The following is a 22,265-nucleotide window of genomic DNA, read 5'->3' as shown; positions in this document are numbered from 1 at the left end:
ATGCATGAACACGATAATAAAGCGGTTAATTGGAATTTTTTTTTTTTTTAAATTAAGTTATTAAATGAGTGCAATGGAACTGCAGTTAATACCAATAGAGAGCAAGTAGAATGAACTCATGCACATATGTGTCACAAAACATTGGTTGCAGTACAGAGGAAGTTGTCAGGATCCAGATGCAGAAGCTTCTCTTTATTAAACTTATTCAACAAACTCACAACTTTACAAAACACTGGAGATTCTCTGGAATAAGGAATTAACAACCAACGTAGTCAAAACGTAGAACTGACCCTGAACAGAAAGACACACAGGACTTCAGTACACTGCAAACAGAGGAACTAACGAGACTTATTAACTAGACACACCTGAACTCAAATGCTAATCAAGACAAACGGGAAACTAGGATGACAGAACCAATCGACACACAAAACACACTAGAAAACCAGACATGAATGAAAACACACATAAAATGTGACAATATGGTGAACAACAAACTAGAAAAAAATAATTTGGTTGGAATTTTTCTGCAGACTTGGATTTGACATCCTGGATGAAAAAACAAAAGCTACAATAGACAATTTTTTGCAAAAGAAAATGACAAAACTCTTATTATAAATGTTTTAGATGGACTGTATTTGACAATCAATATGTAGTAACTTTATTAAATTTAAAAAGATTCACAATTTGAGTTCTAATTTCTGTGGTTCTGAGACCATAAATAATAGGGTTACATATTGCAGGAACAAGGTAATACATTGCACTAGTTAATATACGGATATCTCGGGGTATTGTAGCTACTCTATACCCAACAAATGCAGCAGTAACACTAATATAGGCTATTACTATGGTCATTATGTGTGTGCTGCATGTATGAATGGCTTTGTGGCGGGATTCACCAGAAGGAGAGCGAAATATAACTACAAAAATCAGGACATAAGAGCAGAATATCACAAAACAATCACTGGATGTTACACCAAAAGCTACTGTAAGAGCTAAATAGTTTTTAGAAATATCATTACAAGCTAGATTGACAACAGATGTATGCTCACAGAAACTGTGGTAAATCATATTTGTTCTACAAAAAGTAAGTGGCACAACTAGACCAACCATGGCAATAATGACAACTGCATTCCGAATGCTAAGAACTGCAGAGAAAATAAGTGAGTTTGTCATATTTACAAAATCATTGTAACGTAAAGGATAAATAATAGCAAAATATCGGTCCACAGCCATCCCAAGCAATATGGTGGACTGGAAACAACCAGAAAAATGCAAACAAAACATTTGTATTAGGCATTCATGTCTTGTAATTGTATTCCAGTCCAACAAAAAACCGACCAACATCCTTGGAATAAAGTAAATGGGCACAAAGAACCCCCAAAGTGCAATAAGTCCAATTAAAATATACATGGGAGCATGCAGTTTTCTATGTTTTGCAATGACAATAATCAAAATGCCATTAGCAAATAATGTATAGATTAAGATTATGCAAAAAGGAATGAAGAGTAGAGGCCGGTACCCTTTAAGGTCACTGAATCCAATGAACTGGAAATCAGTAAAAGAGACGTTGTTTGATTGGTCACCCATTCTGCTTTTTTAAAGTGTGTAGTACAGACCTTCAAAAATAAAACAACAAAAATAAACAGCAGTTATTCCTCATATTTTGTAACTCGTTAACCTCAGTGTCAAATACATGAAAATATAAACGTTTTAAATATATACAAAACAATGACAATACATTACCTATCTGAACATATTAAGCATAAAAAATCAAGAAGAAATAGGCAAAATGACAGTTTTTCATATTTAGTTTAAAGTTCTCCTGTACTCCCATGAAACAGTCTGTCTTATCTATCCCTGTTCTGTCTTCCCCTACCACTGAGCAAACTCTTCCCTGCTCTTAAATACTCTATCTTTCCCTCCCTCAGCATTGCATGGGGATTTGGGGCTTGTTAAATTGGAACACAATTAGTCACAGCATTCTTTTCAGACAGTGTTTTCTTTCTTTTTTCTTTTTTTTTTTTTTTTTTTGTAAGACTGTTGGGATTGTATTTTCTTGCTTTAAACATTTAGTGATATAACTCTTAATTGATATAGATTAACTATATAACTTATTTTACACTTAAATGAGATGAACACCCCTCAATAGAATAATTAGAATAGCCACTATTTCCGTTTTAAATCAGGATGCTCTTCATGGGTGAATTAATTAAATGCATAATTTTACCAGATACATTATCCAACATTGAACATAACTGCTGCATTCAATTCATAAAGTATATATATCCTAGGTGTCCTTTTACTAATCACAGTTTTTCAACATTTTCACTTTTTTTTGCCATCATTAGTTAATTTTTCACATTATATTGGGTAAGCTGTCACAGTGGGCACCCAATTGACACTGATTTGAGAAGACTATAGGATGGTTTGAAACTAATCTAAATTATCTAAAATTAAAAATAAAGAATAAAATACTTAAAATGTATTATATTTAATTACTTTGCAACATAAATTCAGCGGTACAACAGTAATTATACTGAAAAAATGGCATAGTAAAAATTATACGTTTTTGTTCCCCAACATCCCACATAGCAACATTGTGACGGCCCAGACCTGTCCCACATGGAATGACGATCTAGCCCACATGCAGGGTGGAATGACAGCTATTGGGTGGCCTAATCCTGTTTGCCTCTTCCTTTACTACTGCAAATGTGTTTAACAAACACAGTGTCACAGCAGCCAAAAAAGACAAAAATTATGATAAGAGTTAAGAGCCCAACACACTAATCACCATTATAGTGACTTCAAATGAAACACATTAGAGTTAAACCCCTGTTAATTCTCAATAACAACTTTTGTAGATGTCTAACAAAAATAAAGTCAGTCTGGTTAGTAATAAGTGAAGCTGGTAATGCTGTTTGTGGAGTCGTTTAATGCTGCTGAGATCTTGAGAGATTTAATGTCTTCTTTAATTTTCAGTTGATTTCATCTAAGACTGTGGCTGAAGTCAGTTGTAATTCTCGTGTTTCTGCTCATCTCCTTTTCTGTTCTCTTCTTTCCTTCAGTGATTCTGCTTGTTAACAGGCTTATTAAGGCTGAGATGACTCTATATTTAATATACACAGACTTTGTGGCTCAGATAAGGTCCAGTTCTGGTTTATTTCTTTGCTCTTGGCTGACATGTGGCATTGCTATGGCCTGTTTGTGGCCCAGATCTGGCAAACAGGAATGAGCCACCCAAGGGCCATCATTCCACGCTGCATGTGGACCAGATCATCATTCCACATGTGCCAGATGGGCCGGATCTGGGACCTCACAATGTTACTATGTGGGATACTCTACTCATCACAACTTACATGTTCTAATGAACAAGGCTGCTTTAGGATACTTTTTAAAATAGCTAACGGTAATGATCCCTGCTTTCCATCCACCTTCACTGTCTGGGAAAAGCAGCATTCTATATCAAACTAAATCTTTTTGTTTCACATGTGTGATTTTGTGTAACGTTCCAAATACTGTAAGTTGAAGTATGTGGGTCACAGCAGGAAGGTCCCTGGTCCTGAGCCTTTCTGTGTAGAGTTTATTCTTCTTGTGGTGATGCCCCCTGCCCACAGTTTAAGATGCTGCGATAGGCTTTCAGCATCCATATAGACCACATAGACAATTTGATTAAGGGCTTGTTCTTCAATAGTTACTAACTATGGAAAAACAACTTCCCATTTGACATTTTTATTTCAGACATGCAAACCTGAAAACATATGTCTTTGAAATGTGTCCTGTCTAAAGCACACTATAATTAATTAAATGCTTTTATTTATTGCTTGATTGAGATTCAATTATGGATGGCACAGAATCTTTTACAATTTAATGAAGCTAAAGCAGAATGTCTAGTATTTGGCTCCATTAGGTCACCCACTCACATGCTTGACTGGCCCTCTTGCCTCTAACCCATTTAAGCCCATCCGGCAACTATAGTTGCCGCAGTGTATAGTTGTCATTTTCCTTTTGTAAGTATTTTTATAGATGTTATCCATGTTTTATGCCTAAATGACATGCAAGCAAACAACCAAATAAAGAATTTCAAGAAAAGAAAAAAAAGTCACACGAGGCTGTCACCTTCCTACCCCTACTTCCAGGAAGCAATGGCGAAGGCAAACCCTCCCAAAGAAAGGTAATTTTCATGTTACTAATAAGTATTTTTTTGTTGACATATATAATCATGAAGGTATCTAGAATCATCCAAACACAACAAATCTTACAAGAGATTTGCCCAGGCGTATGGTTCCTTGCCCAGGCGCATGGTTGAGCTACATTAGCAGTTGATTGTACCTTGTTTTACTGTTGTCTTGTGTTCTAAGTGTCTTTTTGGTTTGGTGTTTAATGGTTTTTGTATTTTTTGCAATATTGTTTTAATGGAAAGCACTTTGGCCACCTCACGTTGTTTTTAAATGTGCTATACAAATAAACTAAACTAACTAAAAGAATATGCACACATGGGGATCTTCAGGTAAATTGCTCTTTTGTTTACTTTACCTAGTCAGTTTATGTTCATTAACATTTTGAGCAACTCGGTCATGAGTGGCCAATTATGAGCAGGTGTATCCAGTAGATGGTTATTTAATTAATTTTGGAGTGGTTATAATTGGCGCTCTCTTTGCACACTTGATCACTTTGGGATTTTCTGATGATCCCTAAACTCATTTAATCTGTTGTCACTGCTTAATTTAGAGCCCTTTCGTTGGAGCTATCATAATATTTATAATGAGTTTGAGCAAATTACCAACCTGTGCCTTCTCATGTAAACAGAGTGGCAATGTATAGGAAGTGTCGAGATAATTTAATTTGTAGCTGTTTTCGTGGAACTTATGAAATGAACCTAAATATGCACAGATATTAGAGGTCACAACTTTAAAAATGTTTAAGTTGTTTATAGGAGGCTACTTTCATCCAAAACTTAGTATACTAAATGCAGTTATACTGTAGTCATCCTGGAGAAAGCTTTGGATTAAGCATCTTTCAGGGCATCAGTGTAATGACTAAATACTACCCATATATAATTACTGAATACATTTTGCCAAAGCTATATCTTACTATCCACTTATCTCACTAAAAGAGGCTGATGAGAATGTTTGCTCCTACTTTTTTAATTGTTCGTATGCACCTAACTGCAATAAAACAGGATTGTTTTTGAATTGTTCTTAATATTAGTAACTACTTCCTGATGCCTCCATTTTAGACGTAAACCAACAACTTGACTGTTAGCAGGTAAGATATATGTAACCTTAAAGCTACAAGCACACGTTTCCATTTTTTTCCATTTTCATTGAAACTTCAATTTTATAGAAAAAAATCAATTTATTACAGAGTATCCATTTAATCCATTTATTACAGTGTACTATATGAAACAGTGAACAGAACAGCACTTGGTATGTAAATCAAGATAGTGATTCCCAAATGTTTTCTCCATTAACAAGATAAAGATGAAACAAGATGTTTTACCTGAAACTTATAGCTGAACAGACTTCAATTCCTCTGAGGATGCAGATAACAGATTAACATGGTTTATTGGCAATGATCACTATTTCTGACCATGAAAGTCACTTTATACTATATAAGGACTACAAACATTTCTATTTCAGTGGCTGAGGTTAATAGATAGACAACGTGTCAAATTGAATGACTTTCCAGACACTTAAATCTTTATTGTTGAAACCTTTACAATGGAAACTTTATTTATATTTATTTTGAACATTTTCAATAAAGCATTCCTTATTTCTTTTGTTCGTACACCATAAATGATTGGATTGACACTTGCAGGAAGTACTATATACGTAACACCCAGAAAGGTATTTACATCGATTGGGATTGGAATGTGAAGATTTCGTGATAGAAAGGTAATACTCCCTACAAAGTAAAAACACATCATAACCATTAAGTGTGTACCACAGGTATGAAAGGCTTTCCAACGATCCTCTCCAGCTGCAGCCCCCAACACAACATGCAAGATTTTCACATAAGAGAAGAAAATAACAGATATGTCAATTCCTACAAAACAGATTATCACAACTAATCCCATTGCATTATTTTTGCTTATTGAATCACAGGCCAAGCTAACAAGAGCCATGTGGTCACAGTAGCAATGATGGATAACATTAGACCCACAAAAAGACAAAAGTGAAGCCAAAGCAACCAGTGCAAACATTATAGTGCCACTTCTGATCAATGTAAAAATAAGCAGTTTCATAAACATGGCTGAGTTCATGATTTCAGTGTAATGTAATGGCTTGCAAATGGCCACAAAGCGATCTAAAGCCATAGCTAAAAGTATGGTGGATTCTACAGAAGAAAAGAAATGAGTAACAAACATTTGTGTCAAACATCCGGTTAAAGATATTTCATTCAAGTCAAAGAGGAAACCAAGAAGCATTGCTGGGATAATGGCAGTGGGTACAATGATGTCAACAACTGCCAAAGCAGACACTAGAATGTACATTGGACTGTGAAGACTTTCTGTATTTCTGATCACGAAAATCAACAAAGAATTCCCCAGCACGACCAAAATGTAACTTACAAAAAATGGTAGGAAAAGCAGACGTCTGTATTTGTAGATCTCTGGAAATCCCATAAATAAGAACTTTGTATGTGAGATGTTTGCTTCTTGGAGTTCCTCAATCATGGCACTCTGAATGTGGTCGTTGCAACCTATTTTACAGGGTAAGTACAAAATGATTATTATTTATCACTTGATGGAATTAAATAAACATCATGTTTGGAATTAGCCATATAGTTCAGCAACACATTGTGACCTCTATATTAAATGGCAGTTATCACATATTTAGCTACTCAATGAATTGAAAACACAATTACACCAGCAAATGCAAAAGTATCATGTATGAAATATCCACCAATTGTCTGGTACATTCTCCTGTCTTAGCCTTTCTTAAAGTTTTTTTCATGAGCAACATTCTTGTTGGAATTTCATGACTTTGTTCCCAGGCTATTTCTCATCCTGCCTGCATAGGTAGTAACTACAACAAAGTACTTTTTGTAAATTAAAAGACCTGTCAACAAAACAAATAAAAATGTATTTTTGTCAAAATTGGAAATTGCAACATCACAACAATCGCATCACTGGTAACCACCCCAAAACAAAGGCAATTATAAGTCTTACAAGTTTATTTTCAATTGAAATATACATTCATTCTTACATTTACATGAAAATAAAATACATTATCAATTTTTCTGTTCACTTTAATCATATTTGCTCAGATTCGGGTGCATGGAAACATACCTGCCTGAGTGTCTTGCTTTCTCTGTCGTTTGGTCATTCGCTGTAGAATAGGGGCCCACATTAAGACTTGAAGCCATTCGAATGGGACCATATATACAGTGAGTTTGATCTATGCTCCCATAGGAATAAGACAAAAAACTATACAGCCACTGACCTTGTATACATTCTAATGACCTCATTCCATCCACTCAAACACGCAGAAGATTATTGTTCCAGGAAGAATGAACCAATTACTAGATCATTTTTGTCTTGGTTAATTAGCTCTGCTGAGGGGGTTCATGTTTGTGGTTTTAGTTGCTATAGCATAGATAGTGTAAGTGTCCAGTATTAGTGTCTCTAATTGTCCAGTAAGGCAGTGTAAACTCTTGCAACATCATTGACAAGTCAAGTCAAGTCACGTCAACTTCATTTATATAGCTCTTTTTACAATACAGATTGTTTCAAACAGCCTTTTAGTGATAACAGGAAAATAATGCAACAAAGTTTGTTTCGGCTGTATAGCAGCTTTAGAAGAAAATAGTGTCATTGTCCAGCTTAAGTAAGTTCAGTGTTGATTAATTTTGGTTGTAAAAATCATTAGTTATTAATTTAGCTTATTTATCTATACCGAAGGTATCGATGTAGGTACACAATGGTGTCAATGCAATCAGATCAAAAATACTGTTGAATATTTAGTGTCCCCAACTAAGCAAGCCAGAGGTGACAGTCAAGTCAAGTCACCTTTATTTATATAGCGCTTTTTACAATACAGATTGTATCAAAGCAGCTTCACAGTGATAATATGAAAATAATACAACAAAGTTGTATAAACAGTGGCAAGGAAGTCCATTAGGTGACAGAATGGAGAAAAAAATCCTTGGGGAAACCAGGCTCGGGATATGGCCCGGATCTGGCTGACTACCCCTTACGGAACAAAAATATGGGAATATACTGAAAAATATAATGCGATATATTACATAATACATTTCCATATATGGGAAACTAGTCCTTATATTTTTTCAATATACTGCAATATATGCAATATATGTTTTCCTGTAGCTCAAACAGTAGAGCGTTGGTGCTTGCAATGCTAAGGTCATGGGTTCAAATCCCAGGAAAAGCAAGAACTGATAAGAATGTAGAAGTGTTTTGGATAAAAGCATCTGCCAAATGCATAAATGTAAAATATGCATTGACCATGTATGGCTATATATTAATATATAAATGAAGACAAGAATAGCATTACATGTAAGTTTTATCACTTTATTGTGTACATATATTGCACATACATGTTCGCATATACATGTAAATGTATGTTCACACATATATATATACACATGCATTCACAGAATGAGTAACCACAGATTCTCTAGTTCCCAGCATGCTTTGCTTCTGACTGTTAAAAGAGAGCAAATGTTTAAATTATGTGTTATTTGAGTGTTTTGCTCAATATTAATATAGGGGGAGATCTGTTAGTGTTTAATGTTCTAGAATTTTGGATTTTAAAAGGTTTTCTGGTATGTCTGTGTTTATAGGGTTACCATAGTGCTGAAGAGTAGAGCCTGTGGTTCGGCTGACGATTGGCCAAATGCCATTAAGATTATGATGACTATATTTTAAAAGTAATGGCTGTGTACTCCTCAGCACAGTGAGGTCTCACTGTTAAATACTTTTGTTATTTACTTTTGTGCTTTTGTTAACTATCTTGAAAATATGGAACATTTATAATGTAAACAATTGTAAAATACAAGAAGAATATTAGATTATGTATTTATCTATATATGTTTATAATGCATGAGTAAATATATCTACAATACAGTATATTACACATGCAGTATCATATCTGATCACAATTACATCTATATATTATAAAGTGTATTACTGAATATAAAATTACATACATTATGATATATTAGTAAATATTTCATCACATATTTATCACAATATGAAAAGCGGAAAATCCTTATGTATTATTCAATGTATTGTAATATATTAACACAATCTAATTTTTTTACTCCAGCTGTGATTGCTAGGAATTCTCTGTAAAAAATACAGTGTCAGTGTTTCAGGTATTCCAAGATTACATATCGGTGTGACGGTGCCTGTATATTTTACAATGTTTAACTGTAAATTTCATTAAGTTACATAATGGTAATACTTAATGCAATTCAGCAACTTAATGTTAATAAAACTAACAAAATCTGCTTTTTACCTTAAAAGTGCATTATGTAGGATTGACAGCTAGTGGTTTGAAATGGATGCTCGACACTCACATGTGTTTCCAGATTAAAGAAAAGCAACAGGAATGAGTGCAATTGACAATGGAAGGCGAGAAGATATACACACATTGTAAGTAGCGGAAAGAAAGTGGAGAGCTTGCCATCTTCAAGCTTGTGACATACTGTAGCTTTGAATTTAAGTCAAACGAGTCATGACACTTCTGGCTAGCCACCATCAAAGTCCATGAACCTGTACTTATGGTCTACAAGGCCCTGAAGCTGCACTGTGTCTGAGTCCCATACGACTCTGAAATATGATGTCTGTTGGACCGGAGTGAGCATGCTCTTTTCACATTGAGTCTTAACCCCGAGTGCTTCATGTGGTCAAGCACGACATCTTGATGCCTTGCTGCCATTTCCTGAGACTGAGCCAGAAGCAGCCAGTCATCTATGTAGTTGAGAACTAGTAGTAGAGCTAGTAGTAGCTCTGGAGCCTGAGTAGTGCCAGGGCTGCATCCATACATTTTGTGAAAGTGCGCGGGGACAGTGCTAGGCCAAATGGAAGAATTCGGTATTGGTACGTTTTGCCCCCAAATGCGAACCTCAGGAACTTCCTGTGTTCTGGCAGGATGGATATTTGAAAATAACAACCTTTAGATCGATCATGACAAACCAGTCCTCTGATATGATTTGACACACGATCAACGGAATTGTCAGCATTGACGTAACCCTTTTCGGAAGTATAAATACCGACAGAAGAACCCGGTATTTCTCTCTGGGGGAGGAATGAGATCTATGGCCTGAACGTCTTGTTCCCAAGTGGCCCACCACTGTTTTGAGAATACCCTTGAGCTTCGGTTGGCCTGTAGCCCTTGCGGACAGTGTGCACCACCCATTGAGATATATTCAGTAGCGCTACCCAGGCATGCAGGAAATTTACAAGAGGAACAAGCCTCTTGACGCTGACACTCGATGCGTTTGGAATTTATGGCGACGGGGTATACATTTTTGAAAAGCTACAGCCTGTTTCTTTGCCTCCTGAAATCTCTCAATGACTGTGGCTACAGCGTTGCCGAAGAGACCAGGAGGTGATAGAGGGGCATCAAGGAGGAAGGCCCTGTCCTTCTCTTTAATGCTCGACAGGTTGAGCCATGAGTCAAGTCAAGTCAAGTCAAGTCATCTTCATTTATATAGCGCTTTTAACAATGTAGATTGTTTCAAAGCAGCTTTACAGAGATAAACGTATAATTTAAGGTAACAGAGAATGTTTTGGCTTTATAGCGGTTCTTTAATAAAGTTATTTTACAGCTAAAGTTAGTTTTGATTGATTCGCTTCCGTCACAATGATCATTTGTTATTATATTAGGGGCCGCCAAGAAGACACCATTCTCTCTACACAAACTTTAAACGCGATCCTGTGAGAAACGCTGATGGCGGTCACATGCGCATTAAGAATTGGTTCTATAGTTATGTGCATTTGAATATATGTGTGCAGGTTTGTTATTCCCTACAAACCAAGCCTAAACAAATTACTGGTGTTTCCTTATAGTTTTGATTCAGAATTTTATTTTATTTTATCAATTCGGGGTAGATACGCAAATTGAGTTTTCCCGACGACGCTTTATCTGTAGAGTGGGAAAGGGATCCTTCATAGGGAGAGACTAGTTGGCACTTCAGCACTGCGTTATCATCGGGTCCAGGCGATGGGCCTTCGTCAGATCTGGATACGGCCTGGATCCGGCAGGCTGCGGGAAGACCTCGGGATAAACAAAGACACTAAAATTAGCGTAGATGCCATTCTTTTCATGATGTAACAAGTACATCAGGATTTATGGGAAGTGTTCCCGGTTCCAGCTGACCTAATCTATGCAGCCTAACACTGAATTATAGAAGTCTATAATGTATTATGTGAATGCTATGTCAAAGAGATGTGTCTTTAATCTAGCTTTGAACTGACAGAGTGTGTCTGCTTCCCGGACAATGTTAGGAAGATTGTTCCAAAGTTTTGGTGCTAAATAGGAAAAGGATCTACCGCCAGCAGTCGATTTTGATATTCTAGGTATTATCAACTGGCCGGAATTTTGAGATCGCAATAGACGTGAAGGACTATAATGCGTTAAGAGCTCGCTCAAGTACTGCGGAGCTAAACCATTTAGAGCTTTGTAAGTCATCAGCAATATTTTAAAATTGATGCGATGTTTAATAGGGAGCCAGTGCAGTTTTGACAGAACTGGGCTAATATGGTCATACTTCCTGCTGGTAAGAACTCTGCTGCTGCGTTTTGAACTAGCTGTAGTTTGTTTATTAAGCATGCAGGGCAACCACCCAGTAGAGCATTACAATAATCTAGCCTTGATGTCATGAAAGCATGAACTAATTGTTCCGCATTTGTCAATGAGAGCATATGACGTAATTTAGATTTTTAATATTAATTTAGAATATTTTTAAGATGGAAAAATGCGGTTTTACAGATACTAGACACGTGACTTTCAAATGAAAGATTGGTATCAAAGAGCACACCCAGGTTCCTAACCGACGACGAAGACTTAACAGAGCAGCCATCAAGTGTTAGACCGTATTCTAGGTTATTACGTGAGGAAGTTTTTTGTCCAATAATTAGAATCTCTGTTTTTTCAGAATTTAGAAGTAGGAAATTACGAGTCATCCAATTTTTTATATCAGCTTTGCATTCTGTTAATTTAGTGAATTGGTAAGTTTTGTTAGGTTTTGAAGAAATATAGAGCTGAGTATCGTCGGCATAACAGTGGAAGCTAATTCCATGTTTCCTAATGATATCTCCTAATGGTAGCATGTACAGAGTGAACAGCAGCGGTCCTAGTACTGAGCCTTGTGGTACGCCATACTGAACTTGTGATCGATGAGACATCTCTTAATTTACTGCTACAAATTGATAACGGTCAGATAAGTATGATTTAAACCATGCTAGTGCAATTCCACTAATGCCAACATTGTTTTCCAGTCTATTTGAAAGAATGCTGTGGTCAATGGTGTCAAACGCAGCACTAAGATCGAGTAACACTAATAGAGAGATACAACCACGATCGGATGATAAGAGCAAATCATTTGTGACTCTAACGAGAGCAGTCTCAGTACTATGGTACGGTCTAAATCCTGACTGAAAATCCTCGCAGATATCATTTCTTTCTAAAAAGGAACACAGTTGTGAAGATACTGCCTTTTCTAGTATCTTTTACAGAAAAGGTAGATTCGAGATCGGCCTGTAATTGACTAATTCTGTAGGATCAAGTTGCGTTTTTTTTAACAAGCGGTTTAATCATAGCCAGCTTAAAGTTTTTTGGTACGTATCCTAGAGACAAAGACAAATTAATGATATTAAGAAGAGGATCTATGACCTCTGGAAGCATCTCTTTCAGTAGCTTAGTCGGTACAGGGTCTAACATACATGTTGTCGATTTAGATGATTTAACGAGTTTAGTAAATTCTTCCTCTCCTATAGCAACGAATGAATCAAATTTTTCCTCAGGGAGACTACAATGCACTGCCTGATGCGATACTGTAGTAGACGGTTGCATAGTTATAATTTTGTCCCTGATATTATCAATCTTATAAGTGAAGAAGTTCATAAAATCATTACTGCTGTGCTGCTTGGAAACTTCTGTGTTTGAAGCTTTCTTTTTCGTTAGTTTAGCCACTGTTTCAAATAAAAACCTAGGATTATGTTTATTTTCTTCTAATAGGGTTCTCTTTCCATGAAATGCTAAATACCTCTAGTTTTGTTTTCTTCCAGTTGCGCTCCATTTTTCTGGCTGCTCTCTTAAGGGCCTGAGTGTGCTTGTTGTACCGATTATCGTTCGTTGGATTATTTTCTTTAATCTTCTTTAAGTGCAAAGGAGCAACTGTGTCTAAAGTGCTGGAAAAGAGAGAGTTAAAAGTTTCTGTTGCAATATCAAGTTCTTCTAAGCTATCCGGGATGCTAAGATGATGAAACTGATTAGGAAGATTATTGATAAAGCAATCTTTAGTGGCAAAAGTGATAGGTCTAACATATTTGAAACACGGAGTCGGCTTTGCAGCCTTGGCTAAATGTAATTTACACAAGACTAGATAATGATCTGAGATGTCATCGCTCTGCTGCAGAATTTCAACGGCATCAACATCTATTCCATGTGATAATATTAGATCTAGAGTATTGTGGAATATCAAATTTAATTTACTCTTTAATGCAAGTCAGCTTTAAGTCAGCTGTCTAAACCTTGTAATAGTCAGGGGTTTTGTCAGTCTTTGATCTTCCAACTAAGAGTTGAACTGTGTGTGAAGGTTACATAGTCTTAGCTCTCGTGACCATTTGTTGTTTATACCTTTTGGGGAAGTCTTTAATCTTCCTACTCAGAGTTGAACTATATGTGAATGTTACAAAGTCTTCGTTCTCGTGACCATGTGTTATTTATACAATTTGGGGGGGTACCATCAGCTCAGTTGGGGGTAATTGCCTCTATTGTTTTTAGCAGTAGTCATCCCTAAAGGCTGTGTATAAGTTCAGCACCTTTAGGGACAGCCCACTGAAATGCCTATAAAGAAACCATGTAAAGTAACTGCAGAAACGTCCTCAATAAAGAATATAACTTCTTGAACGTGATCCTAATCGTCTCCTGGTTTTCTGCTTCGACGAAGAAAAAGTTTTCAACAGTATGATTACAACGATGAGTAGGTCCTGACACGTGTTGTCTAACTCCAATTGAGTTTACAATGTCTTTAAATGCCAAACCCAATGCATCTTTTTCATTATCGATGTGTATATTAAAATCACCAACAATTAGTACTTTATCTGCAGCCAGTACTAACTCTGATAGAAAGTCCACAAATTATTTGATAAAGTCTGTATGGTGCCCTGGTGGCCTGTATACAGTAGCCAACACAAATCTCAAACGTGATTTATCATTTATACTATATATTTTTACATTAAGCACTAACACTTCAAAAGAATTATATTTAAAACTTGATTTCTTAGTGGTTTTGAAAATATTACTATAAATTACAGCAACACCTCCCCCTTTGCGTTTCAGACGAGGCTCATGTTTATAACAGTAATCTTGTGGGGTGGACTCATTTAAAGTAATGTAATCGTTTGGTTTTAGCCAGGTTTCTGTCAAACACAGCACATCTAGGTTATTATCTGAAATCATATCATTAACAATGAGTGCTTTTGAAGTAAGCGATCGAATATTCAGCAACCCAAGCTTTAGCATTTGCTCATCTGTATTATAGCTGTTTTTTATTTGTTAAACATCAATTAAATTTTTAACCTTAGATGGGTTTAAACGTTTTTTGGATTTCCAAATTCGGGGAACAGACACAGTCTCTATATGATGATAGCTAGGTGAAAGAGGCTCTATGTGATGGGATTTATCTGACCTGGGTGACGCGATGCCGCTAGCAGACGGTCGGTTAAGCCAGTCTGTCTGCTTCTTGACCTGGTGCTCAATTTGTCATGTTTGAGCTCTAAGACTATGAGCCATATTACTAGAGAGAAGAGCAGCACCATCCCAGGAGGGATGAATACCATCTCTTTTCAACAGGTCAGGTTTGCCCCAAAAACTTTTCCAATTGTCTATGAATTCTATATTATTAATGAGTGCCTCTTTGTCGCTGCCAGAGCTGCCATGGAGTGGCTGATAATACGGGCTGTCTCCTTGGTGGTGTGGAGAGACAGGTCGGTGGCCCAACGCAGTTCTTTGTTCTTTGTCACAGTATGCTGTTGCACCAATCAGAATTGGACTAAGTGCTTCAGACTGAACGCAGAAGGCATTCCCCAAAGTGTCGTCATCAACACAGTGTGAGTTCCCTTGAAAGGGAACCTGGATTTTCTTTCAAACCCTTCAATGATTGATTGCAGGTCTTGTAAAGATCTTGGTCAAAAAACATCAAAGCCTCACACACCTCCCAGAAAATGTTGTATGCTGTGTTCACGCCAATGCCTGTTGAGTCTGTAGAAGGGTAATGGCCACTCTCTTTTGTAGAGGCACTGGAGATTTTAACTGTATATAGGTTTTGGATATCCTGAACTACTAACGATGAAAACTGAGGGTCGCCGCTTAGAAAGACTACACAGGAAAACTGGACTCATTGTGCACTCTCTGGCCTTTAAAGAACATTTGCTCAACTACCATACAGCCCTCAACGATGCAATCCTCTTTTGACCCCTCTACCATTAGGAATTCCACGTGCAGGCCAAAATCACTCTTTGCTATGGTTAACAAACTTACTAATCCACCACAACATGTTATTTCGGGCTCTGCTTGTGAATAGCTTTTACCAATTCTTTTCAGACAAATTGAAGTCAATCACTGAATCCATCACCAAAGACACTCCTCATACAAGTGACTGATATGTTCATTTGATGTTATCTGATTCAGCTCACTCAACAAACTCTCTCTCTGCTTTTACTTTGACTAGTCGTGTTGCCATAAGTGATCTAATTGTGAAGTCTAATTCCACATCCTGCCGGCTTGATCCTACACCTACTGTGTTGCTTACGATGTGTGTCCTCAAGGTTGCACCCTTTATAACACATATGATAAACTGTAGTTTGGCTTCTGCCATTGTCCCAGCAGAATTAAAAATGGCTGCGGTGACCCCGATTCTTAAAAAAAAAGGCCTTGACCATCTAAACATGGACAATTACAGGCCAATATCTAATTTAACATTCTTAAGCAAAATCCTTGAAAAGTTTGTGGCTTCGCAATTGCGATCATATTTAGATGTCAATGGTCTTTTTGAACCTTTTTAGTCAGGATTTCACCCATCCAATGCAGGATTTCATCAAGCATTGGATGTCCCTGAATTTCCTCAAATTAAATAATAAAAAAATGAGATACTGATGATTGGCTCTGCTGCCTCAGTCAAAAGGATGGACCTATCCTTTGATATTGATGGAGTTCATGTTAAGCCTTCGTCATCTATTCGTAACCTTGGTGCCTTTTGGCTTCTTGATAAAAACTCTTTTTTTCCATCTTCGTAATATTGCACGTCTTCGTAGCTGTAGGTGGAAGGTAATTTAGTGTTAATGCTCCTAAATTATGGAATTCACTACTCCTTACACTTCTTAATATATCATATATGGCTACATTCAAGACTCAGCAAAAAACATATCTATTTAACATGTATTTTGGATAATGTGACTATATGTGTCCTTATGTGATTGTAGTGTGTGCAGGTGTGTAAATGTATTGTAATGTACAAATGTAAAGCAACCTTGAGCTATGGAAAGGTGCTATATAAATAAAACTTCTTCTTCTTCTTGATTTGTAAAGAAGGACTACACGCCTGCGCACATATATATTCAAACACGCATACCTATGGACTGAACACTACGTCGGTGTTTTGCGCAGAGTTTTGCACAGAGATAACTGGTTAACAAACATCTGGTTTCTTTCTCAACTATGTCATAAACGAGAGAATACTTGCCAAGATGGGCATTTAGATGGGTATTTTGACATCATTTTGTGTTTATGTGTCCATTCAAGGGCAAGGAAACGCGAAAGAGGAATCAATTCAGTGTTCGAGCTCTATCTGAAACACACCTCTCTCTCTCTCTCTCTCTCTCTCTCTCTCTCTCTCTCTCTCTCTCTCTCTCTCTCTCTCTCTCTTTGTGCGCGCTTCGGGTGCGGTTGTGTGCACAGAAAACGCGCGAGTCCCAATTTTGCCTCTTCTTCCGCGTTTAAAATTGTTTGAATGTGTAAACTGGCAAGACGAAACACGTCCAAATTATAATCTTTAACTCTATGATGGTTAAATTTAGCAGTTAATCCACGAATCACATGCATGCCGAACCATGGGGCCTGGTCCATACGGGTCACGGATCAACTGCGATCCGTTCCACCCCCTACTAGTCGCTGATCATTCATGGCTTATAGAGGGCGCAACAGTATAATAAATCTTTGAAGTCCACTTTTACTGGAAATATAACGATCCAAAGATAAAAGAACTGATAAAAATAAGCTGTTATGTAGGAGCGCTGTGTCAATATGCCATAGCTGTGTACAAGGAAACCCGCGTTTGAGTCTCGGCTCGAGGCTCAGGCTTATTTGTAAGTTTTAAAAAACAAGATTACATAAATGTCGACTTTAAAAAATCTGAAGTCCTTGACACCTAGAACACACCAAACACCAGCTTCATCTGCAACAGTCTAGAAAAAGACTGAGAAGCTGCTGGTCTTTAAGAAGAGTAAAAAAATAAGAAGAAATAGTTAAGACTAAAACATTCACACAGGGATTCGAGCAGGTACTGTAAGCCCAGGACACATTAGAACTGGTGCTCATTCTGCCCAGTGATTGAATAAGAGTTCTGTAAGTTGTTTATGTTCATTATTATTGTAGACTTGCAGTAATTTAACGCCGTCTCTCGTGATGCTTTGCAGACTCTGCTGTGTGCGTTCATATGTTTTGAAGGAGATGTGGCTTTTGAGACTCTCTAAGGGAGGATGGAATCTTCTTTCAAAGCTAGCTTGCTATTGATATCCTCTCTGAAATTGCCTACCTTACCTTTAATACTGTAAAGCTGCTGGCTTTAAATTGTATAAAGTGTTATATAAATAAACATGAAGTGACTTTATTTGACTTGAGGTCAGAATTTCAGAGCTCTCACATTGTTATGAACAGATGCTTTCTTAACTGCTATTTTCTCACCACTGTCATTTTTGTTGTGTGTTTATTTTGTTATTGAGAGAAAAGTGTGCAGCATATATTTACATAATCATCTAAACACAGCTCCCAGCAGTATAGGCGATGCTGGGAAGTTCGCTAACATTATACTGTTGCTCAGGTGTTTCAAACTTCTTTTTACCCATAAGTGAAGAACTTTGCTTAGGAACTTACTGGCTTACAAGTCACAATTCTGATTGCTATACTGTGTGCTAACTTGTACTGTCATGAATTCTCTTGTGGCTTCAGAATCCCATGGCATTAGTCTTTATTAGTCACTTGGCATCTGCTTAGCAGTAAGTGAAAACACAATGACAAGTCAGACAAAACGGAAAAGGTAGGTATATTTTGCGAATGAAACACCGCTGATTGGACGAGACATCTGTCAATCAAGACATGCAGAAAGTACAGCAGGCTGTGGCAGTAGAAAGTTGATCCGCATGTGGAAATATTAGAGTTGTCTATTTAACCGGTTAATTTAGTGTGACTAATTATGAAAAAAAACTAATAATAATTTAATCTGCCCACCACTGACTGGTTGGGCCAGACAAAATTGCAAAACAGCCCAATCTGAGAAGTGGGAGAGTGGCGTAAACAGCAAGTTTAGCTTTTAATGTGAGCGACTTGAGTTCCAGTCACCCTTTTAAAGTGCCTAACGTATATGCAGAGGTGACAGAAAGCAATGGGAGGAGAGAGGGGAACAGGATTGGGAAAGGACAGTGAGCCGCCCCGTGACCCAAATTTTCACTTTGACAGATAATTACTGCAGTGAAAATGCATTTAAACCTATTTAAATTTTCATTAAATTTACATTGCATAATCAATAATGGTTAAAAAGGCAGTACAGTTTTCCTCTTCATTTCTTAAGACGTGATGTTAAAGTGCATTTATAATCTATTACAAAATACTTGCATTTACTTGTTATATAAAATGTGATGTTTATTATCATTCTAGAACTACAGCAAATGTTTCAAGTCAAGTCACCTTCATTTATATCGTCTAGCTCAGTCCAGTTCTCATACAACAGCAGCAGTACAGTCAGATCAATAATATTGTTGAATTTTAAGTGTCCCAAACTAATCAAGCCAGAGGCAACAGTGGCAAGGAGCCCAAACTCCATCAGGTGACAGAATGGAGAAAAACCTTAGGAGAAGCCAGGCCAGTTCTTCTCTGGCCAACAAACAAACATGATCTCATTATGATTCAGGCTACATTCAGAATTCGGATCGGGATTGGTAGAATTCAAATATTTATTCAGTTGCTTTTGCTTGAAGAATTATTCATCACGCCTGCATGGAGCCAAAGCTGGCCATAGGGTTTCCATAAATAGTTGGGGGAAAAAACTACTTCTACTTCTGTATGGATATTGGTAATGTCAAAGGGTCAGTTTTTGGCTAAACACTGCTGAAAGCACAATGAAAATTTGTGATATATACATTCACATATCATATACAGTCTATGTATGTATATATATATATATATATATATATATATATATATATATATATACACAGGTGCTGGTCATAAAATTAGAATATCATCAAAAAGTTGATTTATTTCAGTAATTCCGTTAAAAAAGTGAAACTTGTATATTATATAGACTCATTACATGCAAAGTGAGATATCTCAAGCCTTTATTTGTTATAATTTTGATTATTATGGCTTACAGCTTATGAAAACCACAAAATCAAAATCTCAGAAAATTAGAATATTACATGAAATCACACAGTAATTACACAGTGATACCATGGTCATTGAACCAGGTTTTGGTTATTTTGGCAGTGTGGGCCGGTGCAAATCCTGCTGGAAAATGAAGGAAGCATGAAGTGCTCTGGAAATGTCCTGGTAGACGGCTGCGTTGACTCTGGATTTAATAAAGCACAGTGGACCAAAGTCCTCTTTTCTGATGAGAGCAAATTTTGCATCTCATTTGGAAACCAAGGTCCCAGAGTCTGGAGGAAGAATGGAGAGGCACACAATCCAAGATGCTTGAAGTCCAGTGTGAAGTTTCCACAGTCTGTGTTGGTTTGGGGAGCCATGTCATCGGCTGGTGTTGGTCCACTGTGCTGTCCACTCAACGCAGCCGTCCACCAGGACATTTCCAGAGCACTTCATGCTTCCTTCAGCAGACAAGCTTTATGGAGACGCTGACTTCATTTTCCAGCAGGATTTGCACCGGCCCACACTGCCAAAATAACCAAAACCTGGTTCAATGACCATGGGATTACTGTGTAATTACTGTGTGATTTCATGTAATATTCTAATTTTCTGAGATTTTGATTTTGTGGTTTTCACAAGCTGTAAGCCATAATCATCAAAATTATAACAAATAAAGGCTTGAGATATCTCACTTTGCATGTAATGAGTCTATATAATATACAAGTTTCACATTTTTAACAGAATTACTGAAATAAATCAACTTTTTGATGATATTCTAATTTTATGACCAGCACCTGTATATGAAGAGTTCAGATTCAAAAGCCTCTAAGTGCCATCTGAAGTTTTCTTCTAGAATGATCATTTTTTATCAAGCTCATATATTTAAGTTCAGTAATTTCACTTAAATGGCAATGAAAATTACCTATGAATTGTCATTTAAGTGAAATAACTTAATTTAAATATACAAGCTTGATAAAAATGATCATTCTAGAAGAAAATTTCAGATGGCACTTAGAGGCTTTTACTCTGAACTCTTCATATATACACAAACTAATAACAGACATTTTCCTTCATGTACAATGAACCATTAAAGTAAAATGAAAGAGAGAAAGTTAATATGATTCAACCTTATTAGATAAATATTTAACAGCCTGAACTCTGATTTCCTTTGTTCTAATTCCATAGATTACTGGGTTAAAGCAGTTCGGAATAAGATGATATGACAAGGTGCTTAACACGCGGATATCTCTAGGTATGGTAGGCACCCTGTAGCCAACAAATGCAACAACAACACAGAAAAATGCCACCGCTATGACCATTAAATGTGTGCTACATGTCAAGATGGCTTTTTGGCGTGACTCACCAGAAGGAGAGCGAGATATAATGACAAAAATAACAATGTAAGAGCAGACTACAAATGCACAGTCACATGCTACTAAGATGAAAGCGATTGTTCCAGCCATATGGTTCTTGCTCACATCACCACAGGCTGTATTGACAACTGATGTATGCTCACAAACACAATGATAAATCACATTTGATTTACAAAAATAGAGTGGCCCAATCAGGCTGACCATCGTAGCAACACAAAGCAAGTTACGGAAAAAAAAGGACAAACAGAATATTATTGATGTTTTAACGTTTACATAGTCATGGTACTGTAAGGGAAAAATAATGGCAAAAAATCTGTCGACTGCCATCAGAACTAAAATTGTCGACTGGAAAAAACCTGCCATATGCAGACAAAACGTTTGAACAAGACATTCATCTTTGTAAATCATATTTCTACCAAACAGAAAACTGATTAACATTCTTGGAACAACAAATATTGGCTGTATAAACCCAAGAGCTGCAATACACCCGATCAGAATGTACATGGGTGCATGTAACTTGCTTTCTTTTACAATCACTAGCATTATAATTGAGTTTGCGAACAACGTGAAAGCAAATATTACAAGAAAAGGAATGAAAAGGTATCGCCGATACTCTTGCAGATCCGTGAATCCAATCAAGTAGAGTTCCTGATGAGAGAAGTTGAATGTTCTGTCATCCATTCCTTGGATCAAAGTTAACTTTGAATACGTAAAACAGTTAATAGTTACAGTTTAGTTTAACAGTTTACAGTTAATGCACAGAAAATATGTTTACAGAAGCAATTAACAATATAAGCAAAAATATACATACATTTAAGCATAAACAAGTGTCGTTTAACCTTCAAATGTGGTTTGCATTTTATGCTCAGAGTTGCAGCAAAGGAAGCTTAGAGATTTAATAATTAAAACATGCTAAACATTAGATCAACAAATCTTTTCTTTTAGTTTTTCAACAAAAAAAAAATTATTTTAGTTTTTCAGGTCTGTAAAATGAAGCCTAAAATCTATAACAGCATGCGCAAAGGCTTTTTAAATCTCATTCTTATAGCTCCCCCTCTTCTGA

General features: G+C 36.7%; 3 protein-coding genes across 3 annotated transcripts; all 3 read right to left on the bottom strand.

The window, feature by feature from the left end:
* Positions 1–642: 642 nt before the first annotated feature.
* Positions 643–1,587, bottom strand: LOC307166607 (olfactory receptor 52Z1P-like; the record flags this gene model as incomplete). The annotated part of the gene is made up of 1 exon (XM_079885067.1): positions 643–1,587. The coding sequence occupies one exon, from the start codon at positions 1,585–1,587 to the stop codon at positions 643–645; it is 945 nt and encodes a 314-aa protein (XP_079741193.1).
* Positions 1,588–5,692: 4,105 nt separating this feature from the next.
* On the bottom strand, positions 5,693–6,676 carry LOC307167249 (olfactory receptor 52E8-like; the record flags this gene model as incomplete). Its single annotated transcript, XM_079886236.1, has 1 exon — positions 5,693–6,676. One exon carries the CDS (start codon positions 6,674–6,676, stop codon positions 5,693–5,695), a length of 984 nt encoding a protein of 327 aa, XP_079742362.1.
* A 14,265-nt stretch (positions 6,677–20,941) lies between these two features.
* On the bottom strand, positions 20,942–21,883 carry or55d1 (odorant receptor, family 55, subfamily D, member 1; the record flags this gene model as incomplete). The annotated part of the gene is made up of 1 exon (XM_079887006.1): positions 20,942–21,883. The coding sequence occupies one exon, from the start codon at positions 21,881–21,883 to the stop codon at positions 20,942–20,944; it is 942 nt and encodes a 313-aa protein (XP_079743132.1).
* Between the last annotated feature and the right edge of the window lie 382 nt (positions 21,884–22,265).

The sequence above is a fragment of the Squalius cephalus genome, assembly GCF_949319135.1.
Source record: "Squalius cephalus genome assembly, chromosome: 11".
In the NCBI taxonomy this organism is placed as follows: Eukaryota; Metazoa; Chordata; class Actinopteri; order Cypriniformes; family Leuciscidae; genus Squalius; species Squalius cephalus.
Note: the sequence above shows the minus strand (reverse complement) of the source record. Positions and strands in the feature narration are given on the sequence as shown.